This window comes from Panthera onca, chromosome C1 (genome assembly GCF_046562875.1).
Source record: "Panthera onca isolate mPanOnc1 chromosome C1, mPanOnc1 haplotype 2, whole genome shotgun sequence".
Lineage (NCBI taxonomy): Eukaryota > Metazoa > Chordata > Mammalia > Carnivora > Felidae > Panthera > Panthera onca.
In genome coordinates, this window is record NC_138346.1 from 93198634 (window position 1) to 93223202 (window position 24569).

General features: G+C 38.6%; 1 protein-coding gene across 1 annotated transcript in view; it reads right to left on the bottom strand.

Moving 5' to 3' along the window:
• Window positions 1–24569, bottom strand: part of THSD7B (thrombospondin type 1 domain containing 7B) — an 860293-nt gene that overhangs the window by 462476 nt on the left and 373248 nt on the right. Inside the window, exons 6-7 of the mRNA XM_060626021.3 lie at window positions 12998–13153; window positions 2753–2950 (exon numbers count right to left, since the gene is read on the bottom strand). Of these exons, the coding sequence (XP_060482004.3) occupies window positions 2753–2950; window positions 12998–13153 (354 nt within the window). The remainder of the gene's footprint in view (window positions 1–2752; window positions 2951–12997; window positions 13154–24569) is intronic.

The following is a 24569-nucleotide window of genomic DNA, read 5'->3' on the forward strand; positions in this document are numbered from 1 at the left end:
GTGGGACAATTTCCCCACACCACACCACGGAATTCTCCAACACCAACTGGACGTCCTAATATTCAACTCAGTTCTGACATCACCCAGAAATAGCATCAGATTCCACAGGGAAAAGTCTTGGTCCCACAAGACCACCCTCCTCTTCAGAGGTCAACTGTAAGCCCAGGTGAGCTATGCTTCTAAACAACCAGCTACAAATTTGAGTTTCCCACAACCCCCTCTTTGGCTTTGATTAATTTGCCAGAGTGGCTCACAGAACTCAGGAAACCTGTTTTACTTACTACATGACCCTTACTACATGCCTGGTTGACTGTGAAAGATGTAATTCAGGAACAGCCAGGTGGAAGAGATGAATAGGGTGAGATATGGGGAAAGGGCGTGGAATTTCCATTGCCACTTTCCAAAAATCTCCACAGTGTTCACCAACCTGGAAGCTCTCCAGACCCCCAATTCTTTTTATTATTATTATTTTTTTTATTTTTTATGGAGGTTTCTTTACATATGCACAAGTCATTAAATCATTGGCCATTGGTGTTTGATTCAACCTCCCCTCTCTCCCCTCCCTGGCAATCAGGGGGTGAGACTGAAAGTTCCAACCCTCTATTTGGTTGGCTCCTCTGGCAACCAGCTCTCATCCTTAGGTGCTTTCCACAAATCACCTCATTACCATAAACCCAAATGTGGGAGAATGGTGCTTGTTATGAATAACAACACACTCATTTCTTTCTCTTTTTTTTGTTTTTGTTTTTGAGTAATAACATGCCCATTTCACCTTTACAGAAGCAACTTCAGGAATTGAGGACAAAAGACCAAATGTAACAAAAGATGCTCCCATTGCTCTTTTTGCTCAGGAAGTTCCAAGAGTTTTAGCAGCTCTGCACCGGAAATGGGAAGAATATGTATTTCTAATTATAAATCACAATCATATCACACTCTGCAATACTACAGAAGACACAGATTGTGAAATTGTGAAAAACTCCCCAGCCCTATAGACATAATACATCATGACAAGCCTCTAATACCTGCTGTGAGATGACAAAGCCTGACAGTAATTTGTCTTTGGGACTCAACCACACAAAGCATCTTTTTGATTCCACAGCTGGAGGTTGGGAGGAAGAAGTGATATGGTTATTCTAATACTCATCATTATTTTCATATTATATAAGAATGCTCTTTGCACAATTCCCCCAGGGCAGAGAACAGTAATAAATGTGTATTATAAGAAAAATAATCTTATAGCTTATTTTGAGTGGCTATGTGCCAGACACTTCACTAATCACTTTTATATAACCAGTTTAACTCTCACAATCAGTGAGAGGTAGATTTTATTACCCCTATTTTAAATCTGAAGGAAAGGATGCCTCCACAAGTTAATTAATTTTCCTGAGTTCATCTAGCAGGGGAGTAGCAGACTTGAAAGTCCAACCTGGCTGATTTAGACTCCAGGTTTAAACCTCTATACTACTCTTCCTGAAATCAAAGAAAAGCAATACCACAGTGATCTTATTTGCCTCTGTTAATAAGTTGTACATATATCACCACAATTCAAAAATTATTTGGTAATGTTAGAAGCCACTATTAGTTTTAACAACTTAGCTAATACAGCCTGTTGTTGACCTCTAATTAAACAAATACCTTTCATGAGATAACTGATTACACTGCCTGACAAAATGTCTATCTGCTAATTATGGTGGTGGGAAAGAAAGAAGGAAAGAAAGAAAGAAAGAAAGAAAGAAAAAAAAAAAGAAAGAAAGAAAACAGATCAAAAGCAGGAGGAAAGGAAGATTAGAGAAGGAAAGAAAGAAGAAAGTGAGAGAGGTAAGGGCAGGAAGAGAGGGAAAGAGAGAAAGAGGGCTGCAGGGGGAGACAAGAAGGAGGGAAACAAGGAAACCATTGCTGAATGTCAACCCTGTGTGTATGCGAATAGCCACTCTGAATCCACTTTGTAATTTCCTTCTATTCTATGGATTACTTCACTCCATAAGTCAAAACGTTTCCCTCCACCCATCAAGAGCATTATAAATGGGATTAATAAACATACCAATATTCTTCCAAAAGACTGATTTTTTTTAACTGTAGGATAAAGGTTTACAAATGTCACTTTCCTCATTTCCATGTGACTTACATGTTTTCTAAATCACCCTTCATTTCAAACAACCATTGTACTACAAGCTTGACAATGAAGCAAAGACACCACTGTTTACAGTTTTGCAAATCTTGACAATTTAGATTTTAAAACGGTTCTTTAGAAATATCAGTATTATGTCTAGAACTGAGTGTAGTTGAATGTTCCATAAATGAAAAGATATAGCTTAGTATTTTTTTTCCCTTAACTTGGAGAGAATTGTAGCCCTGGAATCTTTACAAGGTAGTATTTGTTAATAATATATAAAACATGTTACATATTGACCTCAAAAAAGGCAAATAAAACTTGTTTGGTATTGATAAGTTGAAAACTACCCAGAGGAATTCTGTATTCTATTTGTCTTGATAAATTAAGAACTGCACAAAAATCTCTAGCTTCACTGTGTTGCACTGAGGCATAATCATATACTTTTCTTTTGGACTATGTGGCCTCACATTAACTCAAGACTGCTTACTTTGCAGCAATTTAGCACGTGGCCTCAACATAAGTATTCAAGGATAGGAAAGCTGTTTCCCTCCCTTGGGAAAACGACCTGTTTGAGAGCAGTGACGTGTAATAGTAATAGGGCAGCTCTCACTTAACAACACATATGTCTTTGCCTCATACCTCGGTCATTCTGGCACACAGCCTTCAGGATGCGATGTCCTCGGCCACATTTTCCATGATCGGGGATACAGACGCCTTCAGACATCAGCCATCGGTAACACATTGGATCCTCACAAGGAACAGACTCCACCAAATGAGGGCAGTGGCCCGCAGGCCCTGTGGATTCCATGAGGACATGGCGCTGCCTCATTCTAAATCCTGAGAAGAAAAGGAAAAAAAGTTTCACAGGATTCAACTTTATCCACCAAAACAAACAAAACAAAACAAAACAAAACACCAGCAGCAACTAGAAAAGAGATAAAACTTTTATTTTAATCTCTATAGTCCTAAAAGGTGTATGAGTTCAAGGTGTTTTCTTTTATGGGAAATGGGGTAGGGGGATACAAAAAGAAAGGGAAAATGGAAAAGAACTAGAGCAGAGACTGTGTCTTCCAAGACTTAACAATCTTGGAGAGGCCATACACAAACACACAATCAAATGGAGTAGCAAGTAGCACTGGTCCAATGGCATCAGTACACCAATAGAAATAAATGAAGACTCACAGAAATAGCCTAACATAGATAAATCTACATTTTATTTTTTCTGTTGTTTTTGACATTTTGCTTATTCCACATTAAGTTGAAATACATCTACATTTTGACATATCCCTGGTAACTAAGAAATTCACAGCTTTATGCCCGGAGATTTCCCTGTATCCCTTCCTTGACATTACATTCCAGGTCAGCCTTCCCTGTAAACACAGCATCTCTTTGGACTGCATTCCTCACCTTGGCTAGACATGGGTCCCTGGACTATTATTCAGTTAAAAAAAAATGTATTGTGGGACTACAGCCCAACATCACCTGTAATAAGGATATATATGGGCCTTCGACTCTATAAGCTTACAGAGTCATAAACTCAGTGTTGCAAGAGTCAAACAGATACAAACTGAGGGAAATGAGTCAATTGTACAACTGTAAGGAGTCCTGAGTTGTGTGGTGAAATGGAAGATGTATGCTTGCTCTGTAACAGGTGGCCATAATCCTGTTTCCATTGGCTGCTGCCATGAGGGAATGTGGAATTTATCTAAGGAGACAGAAATCCAAGTTGTGTTTTGTTTTTATATGAAATCTCTCCATTTTTAACTAATTTATCATTTTTAAAAAACAAAGTGCCCTAAAATTAAAGAAAAAAAAGTGACTGAGAACTAGATACAACTCTTTAGTCTATGAGTTTTTAATCTCTGGCCTTTATTACATGTCACTTCTGAAATTTTTTCTTAATTTTTTAAAAATATTTTTATTTATTTTTGGGGGAGAGAGAGAAAATGCAAGTGGGGGAGGGGCAGAGACAGAGGGAGACAGAAAATCCAAAGCAGGATCCAGGCTCTGAGCTGTCAGCACAGAGCCCAATGCAGGGTTTGAACTCATGAACAGTGAGATCATGACCTGAGCCGAAGTTGGATGCTCAACCAACTGAGACACTAAGGTGCCCTACCATGTCGCTTCTAAAGGCTATGCCTGCTTTCCATGGACCTCATATTTTAACTTCCATTCTCTAACACATTAAATTCTGTTAACCAATTTAATTCTTTTAATTCCTTCTTTTTAATGAAACCAGTCTTATTGGGAGATAACATTTTAAGGAATTATTCACTTATTCCTTCGGGTGAGTTAAAAGAGAGAAACAGCAGACAGACAGACTTTGATAGGAAAATAGAGAGCTTGAGAACACTGAATGCCCAGCCTGAGAGTTAGATACCCTACTACTATTCCCACAAGAGTCAAGGAGAAGAACAAATTAGGGACCATGAGAGGTCACAAAGCCAGGTATATCTCTCTCCCATATTTTCCAAAGCCATGCCTATTTTCCCACCAATAGTAATGAAATGAAAGGTTACAAAGCTCAAGGTGTAGTGGGCAAAAGATTCACTCCTGTAAAATTGCACAACCAAGGAGGTGTGAACTAATGGACACATGGTTTTAGGCCATAAAAGGGAGCCACGCTTCCTTAGAATATTACAGGGCTGGGAAAGTATTTTAGATAAACCACCTCAAATGCTCTTTTTGGGTTTTCTTGGTCTAGGGTTAACCTATGAAGTCTTTTTATTTATTTTTTTAAGTTTATTTATTTATTTATTTATTTATTTATTTAGAGAGAGAGAGAGAGAGAGAGAGAGAGAGAACATGCAAGCTGGGGAGGGCCAGAGAGAGATAGAGAGAGAGAATCCCAGCAGGCTTAGTGCTGTCAGTGCAGAGCCCAATGTAGAGCTCGATCCCATGAACTGTGAGATCATGAGTTGGGCCAAAACTAAGAGTCAGACTTAACCAAATCAGCCACACAGGTTCAACTTTAAGTCTATGTGTTTATTTTGAGAGAGAGAGGAAAGAGCTCTTTTTAAAAGAGAGTCTTTGATTCTTACTTTGATGATCAGCCACATAGGAGAAGGCATCATTCAGCCAATCAGAGACCACATTCATGATCATGGCATTGAAAATATTAAGGTCAGGGACAATTAAAACAAAAGATGGCTTCTGCCATACTTCGTACCTACAAGTCTATGTCATTAATTAGTCAACATAAAATATGCAGAAGGGTTTAGGTCCCTTCCTGGGCCACCTTCAGAAGAGACATAGGAAACATACAAGGTTCTCAACTACACCTGATGCTCATCCAACGATAATGAACTCCAAGCTCTCAATGCCACACAACATGGATGAACTCAAATCCTTTTTTTTTAATTTTCAAAAAAAGTTTATTTATGTATTTATTTTTAGGGAGATAGAGAGAGAGTGAGAGAAAGCAAGCAGGGGAGGGGTAGAGGGAAGGAAAGAGAGAGAATCCCATGCAGGCTCTGCACCGCCAGCACAGAGCCTGGTGCAGGGCTCGAACTCACAAACCGTGAGATCATGACCTGAGTCAAAATCAAGAGTCAGATGCTTAACTGACTGAACTACTCAGGAACCCCAAATGACCCCTACTATTACAAATAATGTTCATATACTGCTTACTTATCCTCTTATGTTTGCTCTTATTTAGTCGGTATCTTTGAGCAGGACATAGCATAGGTCTCCATGATTTACAAGGTTTCACTACTGTGTCAGAAACTTAGCAGTCTTTCCTGAGGATTCTGGATATCCTTTAACCTAGAGCTTAGTGCCATTAAGGGGTATGTAAAATTTTCTTCTACAAATCAAGTTGCATCCATCTCACCATAAATCTATAGATTACATCTCCTCAGTCAATAAATTCTTCTAGTCTTTCATTTGTATTGCCCTTGTCCTGACTCTAACTAGAATCAAATCATAGCAGAAGCTCAGCATTAGAACAAAAACCTTGCAGTCTCCTGTTAGTGCTTAACTTGAATCACACATTGGTGTTCATGTCTGCAATAGACATCATGCTTCCCCTGGGTGCTTCTGTTCTGAAAGATACACAACTGCTAACTCCACAGTGGCTGGGGCCAGCCAACCACTTACCTTCATTTGCTGAATTCCATATTAATCAGATAGCATCATTCAGTAAACATTAACTGCCATATGTAGATCACTGTAATGTACCGTGGGAAGCCACAGAAGGAACAGAAAACATAAATCTATTCTTCACAGAGCATATAGTCCAACAAGGGGAAAAGGTACGTGCATTAATTAAACATCTACCCTATCCCAAGATGGTGCCAGCCACTTTACTTATATTACCCCAAATTAATAAATCTTTGAAACTATTTTATAAGTTACTATTCTCATTTTATGCATATGAAAACTAAGATTAATGATACTTTATCACTGCTCCCAAAGCACATTATTGATTACATGGATATATATGAAATTCAGCCAAGGAATTTTGAGTCATTACCTCTTCATAAGAAAGAATTTAAATCAGCTCTTGTGTATGATGCGTTCTAGCCCCACCTCATATAATGAATCTGCAGGGCCTATGGGTCATTTCCTTAAAATGGAGGTATACAGATTGGATAGTGATATTTTAGGTACTAAGTAGCAAGGAGTTTTAATAATCACTTCCTGACCACAGAGTCAATTCACCTTTAATGAAACTGGTATTTGCAAGGTTTTTTTTTTTTTTCTTTTATGAACCCAAAGTTTAGTATATAGTCTACTGGCATAGTATATATTCTACTGAATTAGAAAAGAGTGAATTGTGGGTTGGGAAGAGAAAAGGGAAGAAGCGCAGATGGCATAATATGGGTCAAAGTTTTTTAAATGAAGCCATGGAAAAATGAAAGGAGACAGGAGGTAAATTCAGGTCTGAGGATTTTACATCCTCATGGGTTAGTGATCCAAAAGTGGAGCTGTCCATGGTCAACACCGTGTCTCCCCACTGACTCCACTGGGACAGGCCTGAAGCAGTAGCCTGCTGGTTGGCCAAGGATGACAGAAACTTATTCTATCTCAAGCATCCCATTTGCTCCTCCTCTCTGGGAACCTTTTACATGGGGTAACAACCTTGATCCAAAGAACCTGAGCACACTGAATCCTTGATTCCAACTCTTTAGAAATCAACCACCATTCCTGCAAGAGTAGCATTTTAGTCTATCAGTATTACTTTCCACCCTTCTCTGAATTCAGAAAATATGAAAAAGTAATGATAGGGTGATCATGAGCATAAGAGCTCTCAACACTTAAAAGGAGAAGTAGGCACAGCCCCCTCTCCTAACACACATAGATATGGGGAAAAAGGGAAAAGAAAAAAAAAAAACTATTAGCATACATATTTTCTGTAACAAAGCAAAATGATTTTATAGACTTCTCATTAAGAGTGGATCTATCTAGCAGGCAAGGATGGAAAATGTAAATTTTCCCACGTTGTTATACAAAGATCTAAAACATACAGTATTCTCCTGCTTTTGCTGTGTTATCTAAATTGATTTGTTTCAGAGCAGAAAAGACTGTCTTTGTAAAGACAGTCATGGCTTCTCAGTTTCAAAATGTCTTTTCCTATGGGGATTTTAGAACTTTATGTGTATGACTGAGGGTAATACCATATGGGGGGGGGGGGTGGCTGGTGAAGGAATCCCTGAAGTCCTATCACATAAGCAGTTACCTAATATGACTCTGTATTGGGAAGCCTCCATCAAACTGTTTTTTAAAACTTCTGTACAGGGAGCCTGGGTGGTTCAGTTAGTTAGATGTCTGACTTTAGCTCAGGTCATGATCTCACAGTCTGTGAGTTCGAGCCCCTTATCGGGCTCTGTGCTGACAGCTCAGAGCCTGGAGCCTGCTTTGGATTCTGTGTCTCCCTCTCTCTCTGCCCCTCCCCCACTCATTCTCTTTCTCTCTCTCTCTCTCTCTCTCTCTCTCAAAATATAAAAATTAAAGAAAAAAACAACTTCTGTGGTCAAGGGTATCTGTCTTTCTGGAATATGTCTGAAAGGGACAAGGATGTTATATAAGTGTATGTCACTGTATCAAAAAGAATTTTTTAAAGGTATACCTATGTGTAGAGTTCACCCATCAGCAATTTTTTTCAGGTTATTTCTCTTTCATATGCCTCTAATTATAACTCCCTGGGAGTATATCAAAGATAAAGCAATGAATGTTAAAACCTGATCCAATTTAAATTCCTCTGAAAGGTGTCCTAGCTTCACTTGACAAGTACCAACCTGCTGAGTACTGTTCCCCTCGTCTGCCTATCACAGACCTGGTGGAAAGTGTGAAGGCTGGGTACGAGGCTGATTTTCTAATGTATTTCAGATGGCTGACAGCCACAAACCTTACAGGATTCCTGACTGAAGGGTGCCTGCCTTAGAATAACAGCCATGTTAAGATCATTTCTAGAGTAACTAATTTCTTCTATTAGGTAATACGTTAACTGCTTTCCCATTCTTTCCTACTTTCTTTTTTAAAATGCGAACAAAAGTTAACATACCAAAGCAATAACACAGTGACTGGGGAAAAGACTAGCAAAGAGAAAAAAGTAATTATCTCCAACTTTACACATTCATTTTCTTGCTGTTGTTTGATATTTCACTCAAATCTTCCACCTTCCATATATATAAGAATATAAAATATCTAAGAATGTATGTATATCCTAGACTTCTGCTACTAGGTTCACTGCATTTCTTTAGGGTAGGGAATTCAAATGTGAAGCTAAACAGTCCAGTTTACACCCCAGAATTTTGTGATGTTTAATGCATTAGCTTGTGTATTCCAGCCTGCGTGGAATTCTGAACTACATTTAGTTTGTGCCAGTCAGCGTCTCCAAGAGACCCCATGGTAGGACCGTGGGACAGACTGAGATCGAGAAGATCCAAGACCTCAGGTTCACAAGTCAGCAGAATTAACAAAAAGATCATCATAACATGCTCGGTCCCTTTGTAGGCACAGAATCATTTTGCTAGAGGGAAAACTCCATTCTTTATTTTTTCCAGGAGGGATTAGAGGCAGGTGGTCCTGGCAGATTTTAACAAGACCTTAAAAATCAAAATTGTCTCTGCTCTAGGAAGCATTTATAAAATAGCAAACGTCCCAGACGTGAATAACAATCATTGCTGTGTACATGCTCCCCTGTCTGTGATTATTTAGTGTCTAGGGCAGGTCATTTAGCCTAAGTAGGTGCCCTATAAAACAGACTGGTTCTCATCAATCCCAACATGACCCTACACTCTGCAAGTGGCTGCAGTGACACTACTACCTTCAGGTGAGATGTTGTACTGCCTCCACCCTTTCCTTCAGCTCCAAAGGCTGAGCCTCTCTTGACAAGTTTATTGTTTGAGTAAAAAAATACACATTCCAGTTACCTGCTGCTCCCAAGCTGTTCTTGGCACACCTTTCCTTTATCACAGAGCTGCAGTCTACTTTCCCTCTCCCTTCAAAGGTGATACACTAGAGCTAATCCCACACCCTATGCCTTATCTTCTATACTGGCTCAATGATTGGCTCTCAAGACTAATGGGTCCCACTGGCCAATGTGGTGCATGTAGGCAGAGAGCTTCTCTGCTAAGCTCAGTGTTGGACTTGTGCCTTGATCCAAACTTCCTTAGGCCACAGAGGGAAGCACTAAGGAAGCCCAAGGTTTGAAGGAACACTGGACTAGGGAGACAGGAACCCAGGTTCTCAGTGCTAGCTTGGACATTATTAAGTCACTGTGGGATAGGACAAATTGGTTAACTTCTCTATACTTTAGTTTTGAAATATTATGAAGTATTCTATCCTTGCTGAGCTCAAACGCTGATGCAAAGTTGGGCAGTATAAGAGTAACCTAGGGCTGTCATGACAAAGCACCACACTGGGTGATGTAAAACAACAGAATTTTTTGTCTCACATTCCTGGAGGCTAGAAGCCCCAAATCAAAGTGTGAGTAGAGCCATGCTCCCTCTGAATGTTCTAGGGAAATACTGTTCCCATACCTCTCCGTAGCTTCTGGTAGTTGATGGCAATCCTTGGCATTCCTTGGCTTATAGAGGCATCACTCTAATGTCTGCCTTCACATGAAATTTTCCCCTGTGTATCACTGTGTCAAAATTTCCCTCATGGTATAAAGACATAAGCCATTAGACCTTATTTCCAAATAAGGTCACATTCACATATACAAGGTGTTAGGAATGAAGGTGTTTGTTTGTTTGTTTGTTTGTTTTATGAAGGGCACAATTTAACTTGCAACAGGTGATGTCTAATGAATTAAGGACCAGGGTGCTGTTGCAAGAGCTGACTCATACAAGAGAGGAATAGGGACTAATGAAGAAAAGCTTTGGCATTAAATCATCTTGAGCCAAAGGGACACGTGGAACAGTCCAAATGTTGTGAGTCTCCCAGCTGAGTTCCTTGACCAGTCAGGGTTATGTGGAAAAGGAAGATTGAAAGAAAAGTTGAAAGAGCACTTTCATAAAGGGTCTTGTGAAAATTTGGCTTGCGTAACAAAAATTGCAATACAGAATGAGGAAGAGAGCATTCTCTGAATCACTGTAGAAATTCTCTGGCTCAGAACAAAGGGGACAAAGCACTTAATAAATATCTATTTAGTTTAACCTCAGCATTATTTCTACCTTCTTGTAGCATCAGCACCTCATATTTCTTTGAGGGAGCCACCCTTCCCATACTCTCAGTCTGTGAGGCTTGGTGAGCCTTTTTCCTCCAGTGGTGGTCACATGCCTGGGACTTGGCCAATTAGAATGACTGGGTCAGGGTTAGCATATGACACAAAGCAGCCAATGAGATTCACGACTCTTCCCAGAAGCATTAAGGAAGACATGTTTTTCTACTTTATCTACTATCTAAAATCAAAATTAATTTTTTTTCTTTTTCATGGTAAGAATTTTAAAGATTTACTCTCTTAGCAACTTTAAACTGAATACAATATTTTTGATTATGCTCATAATGCTGTACGTTGGATCCTCAGAACTTACTAACCTTATAATTCGAAGTTTGGACCCTTTGATCAACATCTCCCCATCTTCTCCACCAGCCAGACCCTGGAAACCACCATTTTACTCCCTGTTACTATAATTTCAGGGTTTTTTAAGAATCTACTTATAAGTGAGATCACACAAGATTTGTCTTTTTTCCGTATGACTTATAACACTTTGTATAATGTCCTAAACTTTCTTCCATGTTGTCACAATGGCAGGATTTCCTTCTTTTTATGGCTAAATAATATTCCTATATACTCGCTCATATATGTGTGTGTGTGTGTGTGTGTGTGTGTGTGTGTGTGTGTATCACATTTCCTTTATCCATTTATGCATTAGTGGTCGCTTGGTCTTTACTTTTACTTTACTATTGTGGATAACACTGCAATGAACATGGCAGTACAGATAGTAGATCTTTAAAGTTCTTCCCACAGGATAAAGGTAACTATGTGAGGTGATGGATGTACTAACTAACCTTATTGTGGCAATCATTTTGCTATATACATTTATATCAAATCAGTATGTTGCATACCTTAAAATTACACAATATTATATGTCAATTGTATTTCAATGAAGCTAGACAAAATTAATTGATCATAAAAATAAGATCCCATCCTTTATAATGCACTATACTGTTTTATTACCATGTTTTGGAGGGAAAAAATTCCTCCACATAAAATGTACACACCAATTTTGTGACATAATTAGATCTAGAAACCTGAAGTGTGGAAAGAATAAATAAATAAACAAACATTGAAAAAGAGAGAGAGAGAGAGAAAAGCCCAGAGGCACAGGTGTGTGAACTTGGACACGCACGTGGATGCATGTGAGAAATCTGGGAATTGATGAAGTGTGGGTTTTCTTTTTTTTATGTTTATTTATTTTTGAGAGAGAGAGCATGATCAGAGGAGGGGCAGAAAGAGGGGAAGAGAGGATCTGAAGGGGGCTCTGTGCTGACAGCAGCGAGCCTGATGCAGGGCTCAAACTCACGGTTAATGAGTTAACTGACGTTAACTCACGTCAGATCATGACCTGAGCCAAAGTCAGATGCTCAACCAACTGAGGCACCCAGGTGCCCTCTGAAATGTGGGTTTTCAAATGGACACAGAATTAAGCTGAGAGTACCAAGTTTATAGCATCAAGCACTTGGCCATGTATTCTTTCTTTATATGACAGCTAGGATTAGTGCTTAGCAAACACAACTTAAATTTTGGGAGCTCATTTTTTTTTTTCTCAGAAAAAGAAGTATTTCCTTTTTATTGTTATTTAGGGGCTATAATATCAATACAAACTGAAGGGTTAATGAAAGAAAAGTCAAGGCATCACTAAAAATGAACTTTGGAAGATGAAGATGTGTATATAACAGCAAAGTAAAGGAAACAAGACTACAGAGACCTACAAAATTAAATACACCCATAAAGTTTGAAGCTTTCACTTTAAGCCCAAGGACATCAAAAAGTAAACAACATGCATAAATGCCCCTCGTGAAAATCTGAAATAGAACATCAAAGTCAGCATGTGGAAATCTGAAAATAAATAGATATGCACAACAGTTGTTTCCTGATGTGGTTACAGAAATCATGTCTAATTTCTTCAGTATAACCATTACACATACAAAACATTGTTAGATCCTATTTGAGTGATAGTCATTTCACAGCTAGGAGCCTAACCGGAAGGTCAATAAAGGTCAGATTCTTGCTCCATAGAAATCTCCCCAACGGCCTCCCTAATAACTGAATGCTGTCAGGCTTGAGCTAGTTATCTGCATTTTACAAACAAATATTGTCTTAAGCAGGCTTAATCGGCTACTTAGCTACCAGAATAATTGTGTGTACATTGGAAGTAAATGAATTGTGTGTACAAAGGAAGTAAATGAAGCACACACAAACGAGACACTCACCTTTTCTCCCCTGAGGATCGTGGCAGTTTTCATGGATGCACAGGCCCCAGGCAGACCAGGAAGATACTATACAGTTGGTAGAGCAGGGGATATTGCAGAGCTGAGAGGCTGGAGGGGCAGGTCCCAGACACAATGTCTTTTTCACAGGTCTAGAGACTAAAAAAACAGAAAAAATATAATGATCTGTGTCACATTCTAAAATTATTATTATTATCTTAAGTTCATCTATTTACTTTGAGAGAGAGAGAGAGAGAGAGAGAGAGAGAGGGCAGGGGAGGGGCAGAGAAAGAAGGAGAGAGAGAATCCCAAGCAGACTCTGCATGGTCAGTGCAGTCTGATGATGGGCTTGAACTCACAAACCACGAAGTCATGACCTGAGCTGATATCAAGAGTCAGGCACCTATCTGAGCCACCCAGGCACCCACATTCTAGAATTACTAATGTCTTTATTTGTGTGCCTACCTTGCCCACATGGTTCAATAGTATATAGAAACAAAACATAAACACTCTCCCATACTTGTTGCTTAGCTCTATGCCATTAGCATTTTGGGTGAAAAAAGGTAAAAAGATATATATAGCACAAAGGGAATTCACTGAGTTTCCTGCTTCACAGAGTATTCCCTGGGAATTCAAGAGAGGACTGGAAATATAGATACAAATTATCTAGAGTTATGATTTAAACAAATTAAATGGCTTTGTGAAGTTTCAAGATGAGTCTATCTTCACTATAGAAATGACTGAGTTTCTGCCAAAAAGTCAAAATCAAACCTCTGAGGTGGCGTGTTTAGCATAACTAATCTACTCCCCTGAGGGGTGGAGCTCTCAAAGACATAGCAGAAAAATGGTTCTTCGAAAAGAAGAAAAATCAGGATCTGTGGCTACAGAATTAGCCCCTCAAAGTCAGTTTCATTAGTGAGGCTACCCAGAAGCACAAAGAATGTCTGAGAAGCCATGGGTAGATGCCAAACTAGGAGGCTTCCAGCCCTTCTTTGTGCACCTGCACCCAGAGTGTGCCCAGAACTGGGTCACTTCAGGGTGCAGTGACCATCTGGCCATGAGTGGCATTCACCAAGTGACTTTTCCATGCAGATCCATTCTGGGCACCATGAAAATACACAGAAAATGAAAAAGATGAGCTCCTGATAGTAGTTAGAAAACAAATGACACAATAAAAGAATAGCCAAATGCATAACGAGGCTTGGACAGAGTGATCTCACACTAAGGTGGTTTTGGAGCAATTCAGAGTTTGTGAACAAATGGTTTAAGTTCGGACAGTTTTATCTTATGAAATGACTTGTACTACTGTCTAAATATTTCCCATATGTCATGTCCTCCGGTTAAGCAGATTAAAAGTGCTTCAAAGACAAAGACGGGTGTGACAGGACTGGGTAGTAAATCACACTATCTACTTTGCTTCTTCACTCTTTACATGGATGTGAATTCAATGTGGTAAAGACAGCAAGAAATCACATCTTGGACCAGCAGAAACTTGAACATAAATGAAAACAACAGCAAAATTTAAAATAGTGTTTTCTAGAAGTTGTGTGTTTTCTAGAAGTTCCCATGGGGAAAGATGTGTTTCCAACGAACAGTGGGGCAGCTTCAGGTGCTTATGAAGGTGAACAGGAAAAACAAGTTCGTGAACAAAAATAAGAATGCTTTGTTTCTGACTAAGTCTTGTATATTTTACCAAAAGGATGTGACCTGACTTAAAATAAAAGACAAGGGCAAAGCAACATGGCCAATGTAAATGTCAAAGATCACAAGCCATGTGGAGGAGGTGAGGATAGGAAGAGAGAACAAAACTGGGGTTAATCGCTATGTTACTGGGAAGGCTGAGCAGAGGTGGTGATCAAACAGAGATTGGGTTGGCCAGAATGACAGTGAGATGGAAGGTTAGAGTGTCCAGGAATAGAACGTACCTATGACACTGGTGGATTGTGGATAAAGAAGAATCTCAATATATTTCAATAAAATGAAAAAGAGAGAGAGAGAGAGAAAGAGAGAGAAAAGAAGGCCAACCACCACCACCACCACCACCACCACCACCACCACCCCTTTAAGTTGGGTAAGGGGTCTGTGATTCCTTTCCCAGGGGTGAGCAAGAGAAAACACACAAGATTGCCATTCACTGACTACATCATGCATTCATTCTAAAACCATCAGTACCCACTTTAAATAATACCCTCTTGGATGGTATCTGCTTTCAAGGAGCTCTCAATCAAGAAGGGTAAGTCAAGTAGCACATTAGCGAAATTGATGGAAAGTGATGCTTCAGAGTGTTGCAGGAATGGAAAGCTGTACACCCAGAGGTCTTAAGACAGAAATGCCTTTGGGTCTGGGCCTGTGCTTGTTATCACATGTTCTCACAAACTCAAATGTTACTCTCCCCCCCAAAAAAACCTAAGTAGTGATGGTAAAGGAAGTGGGGCTGTAAACTAATTAATCTAGTTATTTAACACACATTTACAGTGCATGCCAGGCACTGGTTACAAACATCAATTCATTTAACATGCATAACTTTGAGATATATATTATTACTATTTCAAGTTTAAAAATGGAGAATCTAGGGGCACCTGGGTGACTCAGTCGGTTAAGCATCCAACTTTGGCTCAGGTCATGATCTCATGGTTCATGGATTTGAGCCTCACTTTGGGCTCTGTGCTGACAGCTCAGAGCCTGGAGCCTGCTTTGGATTTTGTGTCTCCCTCTCTGCCTCTCCCCGACTCACACTCTGTCTCTCTCTCAAAAATAAATAAACATTATTTTTTTTAAATGGAGAATCTGCAACACAGAAATGTTTACTCACTTGCCCACAATCTTAATCAGTCAGTTGCAGAGCTGAGATGGGGATCTCAGTCAGCCTGGCTCCAGAGTCTGTGCTCTTAATCACTGCACTATGTGGCCTCATCATAGGATATTCAACGTACACTGATAAGTACCTACGATGTGTCAACACTGTATTAGGTGCTGAAACCAGAATAGTGAGTAAAACAGACAAGGTCTCTGTCCCCATGGAACTCATATTTCTGTGTGAGTTAATACTAATCATACATGAATCCATGAGACCCAACAACAAGACTAGAAAGCTATTACTGCTACTTCTCTTTTCCTTTGTCTTACTACAACACCAGACAGACTTTAGGTGTCTGGTGATCAATGCTTAGAAGATACCCCAACTTCTCAGCTCCAAGACCCAGGAGACATGTGCTGCTACAACTTTTTTGAGGTTGAGCCCTGCAGTTGAAACTAATCAATCTACCACTGCAGCACCTATGCCCAGAGGAGACCTTCATTAATATCATTAGAAGCTCCTGAATGTCTGTGTAATAAGTAAGCTTTCATATTGGCAGTACAACTGGAAAGAGACTGGGAATTTGTCCTATGTCAAAGACATTGTTTTTATAGATCATTATGTTTATCTGACATGTTTTTGGAGAGCTTTAAGAATGTTTGGGAGGTATGGGGTTAAGTCACCCCAGGTCCCCTTTGATAAATTCTTAACTGTCAATCAGTTGACTGCTGGATATTAGCGATAAGGGTATGCCTAAGATTTGGAAGCAGGGAGGGACATAGTATGCAAGAGAGGAGCTGGAGGGAGTGGGGTTCCCTGGAGACTATTAAGTGACAAAATTATGAGGCCCAGGGGTGGAAATGAGGCCATTTGTCAGAACACTCGTGCCTTTTTAGCACCTACTGTTTTGACAGACAGTAGATCTTAATCCATACAGATAAATTATCCCAGTCCCAGGCAACATGTCTAAGATGCTTCATCTGAGCATTGAGTCAATGTACTTGGGCCAACCTATCTGTATCTCAGACCCTCTGGACAACATTTGTTCTGGAAATAAATCATAAGCAATTCACAAAGCACTTACCAGTTTCAGACCACTTAGGTAGTTTTCTCCCTAAGAACAGCAAACAGAGAATATTTCTATACCTATTGACTATTTAGACCTAGAAGAAAGCTTTAGAGCTAATTTAGTTTAATTCATCAATTTTACCAAAAAACTGAGACATTAAGTAGTCTTTACCAAAGACATTAGGTAGTTAGCAAATTCAGGCAGAGCAGAACTTGAGCCTTGTCTCAGGTGGTTGACTCACCTCTACCTGTCCCTGTTGGATTTCCTTCCATGGAATGGAGCCATCAGACAGGACACACAAGGTTGCTTGTACTAAGGATATTTTGTTTATGAATCACAGTGACTACAATGGAGGCAGTCAGTGACACAACAGATCCAAGATTTCCATGAAGTCTGCAGGCTCACTATAACCTTTTAAATAAAATCCAAAACCTTCTCCTACTTCATGACTATTTTTTTTTTACTTCATCACTATTTTTAAACTCCTCCAAATCCTTGTCCATTCCTCCCCCACCAAGCAAGAGGTAGTGAGACCAAACTTTGGTCAACTTCAAAATATTGTTTACTTCTTTTATTTGTGGCTATTCACATTGTAATAAAATAATCTTGGGAGGTGGGTAGGATGTGGAAGTGAGATGGGCCACCTGAATTTGGATGGTTTGTGCACTTTACTTGGCCAAACTCCAGCCATGATGTCTGTAGCAAGAATTGCGGTCTTTCCACCCATGTGAAATCCTTTCTCTGGATTTACTGACTGAAACAACTTTACTTCTCTTTACCAATTCTGTCTTCTCAGATGCAATGAATCCCTGCTCTAATCAGTGCAGGTCTGTACTTGTCTCTCTTATACCAGATGCCTTTTAGACCATGTCACCTTGATGCCTTCTGCCATTCATTCCTGTGTTGACCAACTGCCTGACTAGATAAGCAATTACCCAAGGTTTTACAGTCTATTTAGGTTTTGTAGGCAGCAAAGTTAGTCCCTATAAAGACTTCTCATGGTCACAAAGTATTAAAGAGCCAAAATAATTTTCAACTCAGAAATTGAGATTGCTACATAGTGGTAGCTTTCCAAGTGCTATTACAATATTATAAGTGATTGTACATATGCAACAGTCATTAATACTTTGAATATTTTGGTGCCTAACCTGGCATTTTTCCTTTGCAATAAGAAATTACTAAATTGACCTGACTTACGAGAAATTTGAAAGTCTGCTACTAATGATTGCAAAGTTGTCTTAAATAATGAATTGTTCCGTGAACAGAATGGTAATTAATAAGAGGGAAAATAAGCTGGGTAGCTGATATGTTTAATTTTTAAAAATAAACACACACAAAACTGTTCTTAATTCTGGAAATGTACAAAGTTCATGATTTTCTTAATGACAAGGTGATTTCAGATGAGCATACAAATTCAATCAAAACGATTTGTAATTAAGAAGAAAAATGCCTGTTGTGACATTAGCATATGACTGCCATTGTAAAGAAAAATGGGTACCTTCACATTTTATTTTTTGAAACTAAATCAAGCTCTAATCTGAACTAATTTGAATTAGCACAGAAATAAGTTGGCAAAGATTCAATACGAGTATATTATCCCCCACCCCTATTGATGACCATTTTGTAAGATCTAAATATCAACACCTCTTAATTCCTCAAGAAGAGACTGAACTGAAATTGCAAAATAATATTTAATTAATTATAACTAATAACCTAGTACCCTTTAATTTGCAAAAATGAGTTATATTTGCTTAAAGTAAAAAGAGCTATCACAGGATCCAGTGGCATTTTCTTGTTTTTTTTTAATATATCTATTACTGGATGAAAAATAAAGTCAGTCTTTGAAAATTCAGAAGGTGTTTGAGGTAATTCTGCCATGGCATAATGGAGCTCACCTTTCCTTCTTCACAGAAAGAAGTGTCTTAAAGATGGTCAAGGAATTAGTCACAAGATACTGATTTTTTTTCCTACTATTTTCAAGGAGGTGGAGATGAAAAGAAACTAGAGGTGATGCTTGCTACTTCCTGGGAACTCTTGAAACCTGGACTGTTTTGCTGCTTTTTATCTTAGGGATAGCAAAGTCCTCCTGCAAACAATTTATTCCATCTACAGTTGATTTTACGTAAGATACTTGATTTCTAGAATGACATAAGCCTTCAGGAAGAAGCTAGACAAAAAAGTCATATTCATTTCAATTTTCCAAATCAAATGCAGGAACTGTAAACCCCAAAGGGAATTTTCACTTAAAGCTCAGAATCCCCTCATTCCATGGGCTCTCCAAGAACAACCATAATAGAAACAGCAATTGCTAAGATTTAATTCAAAACTAATGAAAGAGCCTACTTATGTAAAAATGCTGCTTTCTAAATGATTTTTGAGAAACAATATTGCCTCTGACATATTCATTTAGGGAGTATACTGACTTGGCAGAAATTCAATCCACCTTACTGCTAAAATAAATAGGCCTCTTCTACAGACTGAAAGAGTCAAATGGTTGAAGGGGAAAGATAAATAATATTACAATTTTAACCAGAAAGCTATTTTCCTTCAAGAAGCTTCATGTATTATTTCAATTGCCTTTTGCCACTGGGATTTGCAAAATAATGGATCATTCTTTTAACTTAGTGGATGGAATAAAAGCAATCTGTCTTCTAGCACTTATAGGCAGCTTAAAGAATTAAATCACATCTCATCCTATTATACCTAATAAAGCTTAATTTTAGCCATATTGTGACTCTCTTGGCAAACTTCTGTGCAATACAATTTGGCAGGAAGATGCATGTGTATGTACTGTGAATTTAATATCTAAAAATAATTCCAGCAATTAGAAATAATTACATGAAATGTGACCACATATCAGAGAGTTTTCCAAATTTCATTCATTTCATAAAGCCACTCAGAAAATGCCTAGTGATTTCCTTAATGCTACAGAGTAAAAACACTATAGGTGAAGATGGAAAACAAGATTCAGAATACAAATGAAGGCAAAATAAATGAGGTAGCTGTACAATTTCGGAAAGTAATCAGAATCAATATCAAATAATTACATAATATAGCAGCCTTTGGCCTGATACTCATATATTTCTATTATCATATATTCTCTTCTATTCCTCTTCTGAGAATTTCTTTCTAATTGTTTTTCAGCCTTTTAGCTTGCACCTAAAAGTAAGGTATAGAAAGAGTGGAAGGAGCAAAAGCTGACCTAAATGGCATCTTTCACAGCGTACGAAGTTAAAAATACCATTATTGATGAGAGAGGATAGAAAGGAGATCAATGAAAGGTGGGGAAGTGGTCAGGCAAGGAGAAAAAGTGAAAAGGCAGAGAGGCAGGTAAGAGGAAGAATTTCGCAGGATGTCAGTGGCATAAGTATGCAACATGGGGAAAGTACAGCTTTTAAAAGGGTTTTCATGCAAAAGTTCTCCTCATACTCACAGATTTGAAACCTGGAGTTCATCTTCCCATAGAACCAATGGGAAGAGCTGAATAAGAAAAGTGTTCCCAGGAATGACCATAAATGCCTATTTTACTGATTAAGGTTAGTAATAATAGCCTAATACACACTAGTAACCTACTTGGTTGTAGGCGCTGTGCAACGGACTTACATGCAAATTCTCATTCATTCATCACGATCATTGGAAGTAAGTATCATTATCATTTCCATTCTGTAGATGACATAGCTGAGGATAAATTATTTGTCCAAAATGACAAAGCTAATAAGTGACCAACACAGGTCCAGGGTTCTTAAAAGCCCCTATCCTCTAATACTACACTATACTATGATTTTGTATTTGTAATAAAAATTATGATAGAAAAACCCCTGCTGTAAACAGTAGTAATTGATCAGGAAAATAAACAGATGAATATTCTGTCTACTTCCCAAAATTTCTGAAGTGAGATAAAACAGAAAAAAAAAAACAACGTAATTTAAAAATATCAGTAGTAAAGACCAAACCTCAAGAAAGTGTTGTTAAAGGAAGATGAGGAGTTAGGTAGGTATTTCTCATGTGATTCTGAAAGGTAAAGATTTGAGGGAGGGGATGAAATTAGACTATGACTATTTTCATCCTAAAACTTAGGTTTAGGGCCACCCCTAAGGAATTACAATGAGTTCACAAGATTTCTTAAAGAGAAACGATGCCCAAAGAAACCATTAAGGTAGCTGAAGAGTGAAACCAGTGAAGAGTAGCAAATGTGGGCCCAGCTCACCTTCCACTGGGTACACACAGTATCCCTAGCACAGTCCTCTCTCTTTATCACCATATCCAACCCAGCAACTGAGAAAGGGCAGAGGTGACAGCAGGGTGCCCTAAGTCCACTGGGCAAAAACCTGGTCAGAAGAGGATGTTTTGAGAAATAAAAGAAAAAAATATATAGTTGAGATACAGAAGTCTCAGAGGAAGAAAAGGGAGCAGGAAGATCTGGTAAGGAGGGTGAGAAGGAGACAGCAGAAAACAGAGCTGGGTCTCCCAGACTTCAGAACTGTCACAAGATGCCATATTAGTTCCCCAGAAGCAAGCAAGGTGGACCTTTGTCTGTGTGGGTTTAGAAGGTGGGTATTTCAACCTGGATGTAACTGAATGGAAACTTATAATAATGGTAACCAGAAGGGGAAATCCATATTCTCTGAGGCAACACAAATCTCTAAAACCAATATCACAAACTCCAAAGCTCCAAGAGCTCTTAAAGCTCTTAAAACAAAAAGAGAGAGAAAAGAAAAGAAAAGAAAAGAAAAGAAAAGAAAAGAAAAGAAAAAGAAGGGAAAATATGCGGTATTTATTTTAGAGGGCCAGGAGAAGAACTCTTTGTCTCTAAAATAAATATGCACACTGTCCTGTTTTTAAAGGAAGGGATACTGAAGGCCTCACTGTACCTGATATCCTTGTTAGCATATGCTACTTTATATTTGCAAATCATTTTAGACTGAACAAGTTAATTCAACTTCAAAGGAAGGCTCGTGGGATTCACCAGGTCCCTAAGTAGTGATACGAATGAGACACCGCATAATAATTTTTAAAAGGCAGAACAGTTCATTCTTTTGTGTGAGGAACTGCATTATACATTTTTGAAGCAAAACAAAACTTTCAAACCAAACCTCTGCATTGCAAAGCTGGATGAAAGCTCCTTCCTCCCAGGCCTATTCAAGCATCGCAAGTCCTATACTACATAGCTAGCTCTTCATTAGGTCAAGGCCAACATTGTAAATTAGTAGCTTTCAACCTGCCTAACCCAATAGAGCCTAACACAGTCCCAACTCAGAAACACTGGGTCAAAATTGGTAAAGGGGTAGCAGAGAGTACAGTAAAAATTTATATCTTCAAAAATCTTTTTAATTAGCAGGTTGGGGAATCAGTACTCTAAATAATTTATGGGGTACCATTTAAAAAAAAACAATTGGCAAATATGATTATTTTTTAAAAAACATTACACTGAGAATCTACTACAATGTGAATCGGGTAAATTTCTTAGCATGTGAGCTTCTGTAAAATATAAGGACTAGCCAATGCTTCTCACGTTTGTTACATTCTATCCTTCCTAAGGAGCCTTTTGTAAACACCTTTTCCCTAAAGGCCCTTCCCTCCCCCATGGCATTTTCACACCACAAATATACTGTGTATATGTATATGCTTTATATATAAAAAGTGTAAGATTTTTTTTTACATTCCATGCACCAATTTTTGTCCCCTTGGGGGAGGTATCATCCCCCACTGGGAATGAATGGAGTAGAACACACATTGAACTTAAATTGAATGCTGACCAATTTACAAATGTATTCTGATTCAATTAGCAAAAGGTTGTGTTGAAGTAAGTATTACTAGCATCTTCAGTTACCGGTGAGACAAATGAATGTGTAAAAGTATGCTCAAGCTTTGGGGACGCCTGGGTGGGTGGCTCAGTTGGTTGAGCGTCCGATTTTGGCTCAGGTCATGATCTCATGGTCTGTGGGTTTGAGCCCCTCGTTGGGCTCTGTGCTGACAGCTCAGAGCCTGGAGCCGGCTTCAGATTCTGTGTCTCCCTCTCTCTCTGCTCTTCCTCTGCTCACGCTCTATCTCACAAAAATAAATAATAGTGTTTAAAAAATTAAAAAAAAAATAAATAAATAGTCTCAAGCTTCAGTAATCAGTATACCCGCAGAGTCAGGACTTGAACCCAGCCAGTGTGATTCTGGTTTGCTCTCTTCAACACCATATTAGACTCTTCCAGCTCAAGGCTCTAAATCCAAACCTATTGGATTCATCACACATTTCCATGGCTCCAGGCTAGAGTCTATCTTTTCAATTTGACTACAGTGCTTCTAAATACCTGTGTTTTTCTTGAAGTTGGAGTCTATATGCTGATATTTTCATTGCAATAAGCGAGAGATAATTCTATTAACTAATAAGGTATGTTATTTTCTGATGCATTCAGAGAATACAGACAATTTTAAATAGCCGATATGTTGCATAATTGTATTTATTTATTTTTTTTTGCTTAAATACTAATCATATTATTAAAAACTGCCTTAAGAAGTTGCACTTTTTGGGGGTGCCTGGGTGGCTCAGTCAGTTAAGCATCTGACTTTGGCTCAGGTCATGATCTCACAGTTTGTGAGTTCCAGCCCCGCACTGGGCTCTGTGCTGACAGCTCAGAGCCTGAAGCCTGCTTCAGATTCTGTTCTCCCTGTCTCTTCCCCTCCCCTGCTTTCTCTCCGTCTCTCTCAATAATAAATAAAACATTAAAAAAAATTTAAGTTGCATTTTTATACATTTTTATATCAAAATTTTATATATTTTTTATATATATTTTTTTACATTTGCATATATCATCACAGCAAAATAGGCTATGAGATCAAAAGGACAGTGATTTATGTTTTAAAACATTATAACTGTCTTCTATGAAGTCTTAATTTGAAAGAGAAAGCATTGAATAATTATTCAATTTAAAAATGCAGTTAGTTGATTTTATATTAAAAGCAGCATGGATGGAGCTTCTGGGTGGCTCAGTCAGTTAAGCATCTGATTCTTGGTTTCAGCTCAGGATGTGATCTCGCAGTTTCATGGGCTTGAACCCTGAGTCGGGCTCTACACTGGCAGCATAGAGCCTGCTTGGGATTCTCTGTCTCCTCTCTCTCTGACCCTTTCCCACTCATGCTGTCTCTGTCTCTCTCAAATATAAATAAACTTAAACAAAATATTTTTTAAAAAGCAGCATGGATGTATTTATAGGCTCCTAAATTCAACTAAACATTGACTCTTAAACGGTTATTACCTATTTTCAAAATCATATAGATTTTTCAAAATAATATAGATTTTTACTACATAAAAAGAGATGTGGTTACATGCAGCAATCATTAAATTTTTTTTTAGTATTTATATTTTGGTAATTCAGGTGCTCTAACAAACACTGTGTGGTTCAACCTAAATGAAGCCTAAAGGTAAGACATGTTTGTTATGACTATTATTTGGGAGGAGGGGAACACTGAAAGAATAGTAGGGGTTGTTCAGAAAATTTTCAGACCTTTGGTAGCTCAAAACCCTTAAAGTAGTGAACATAGCACAAAATTCAGGGAGCCTTCAGGAGCTCTCTCCATGGGAGATTACAGAGAATCTGGAAGTACCTCATCTGAAGACCAGCACTACCTACCCAAAATCATCTTGCTTCCAATCTAACTCAACAGAATCCAAACAGGACACACACTCACAACACCACCATTTCCACTCTCTGACATATT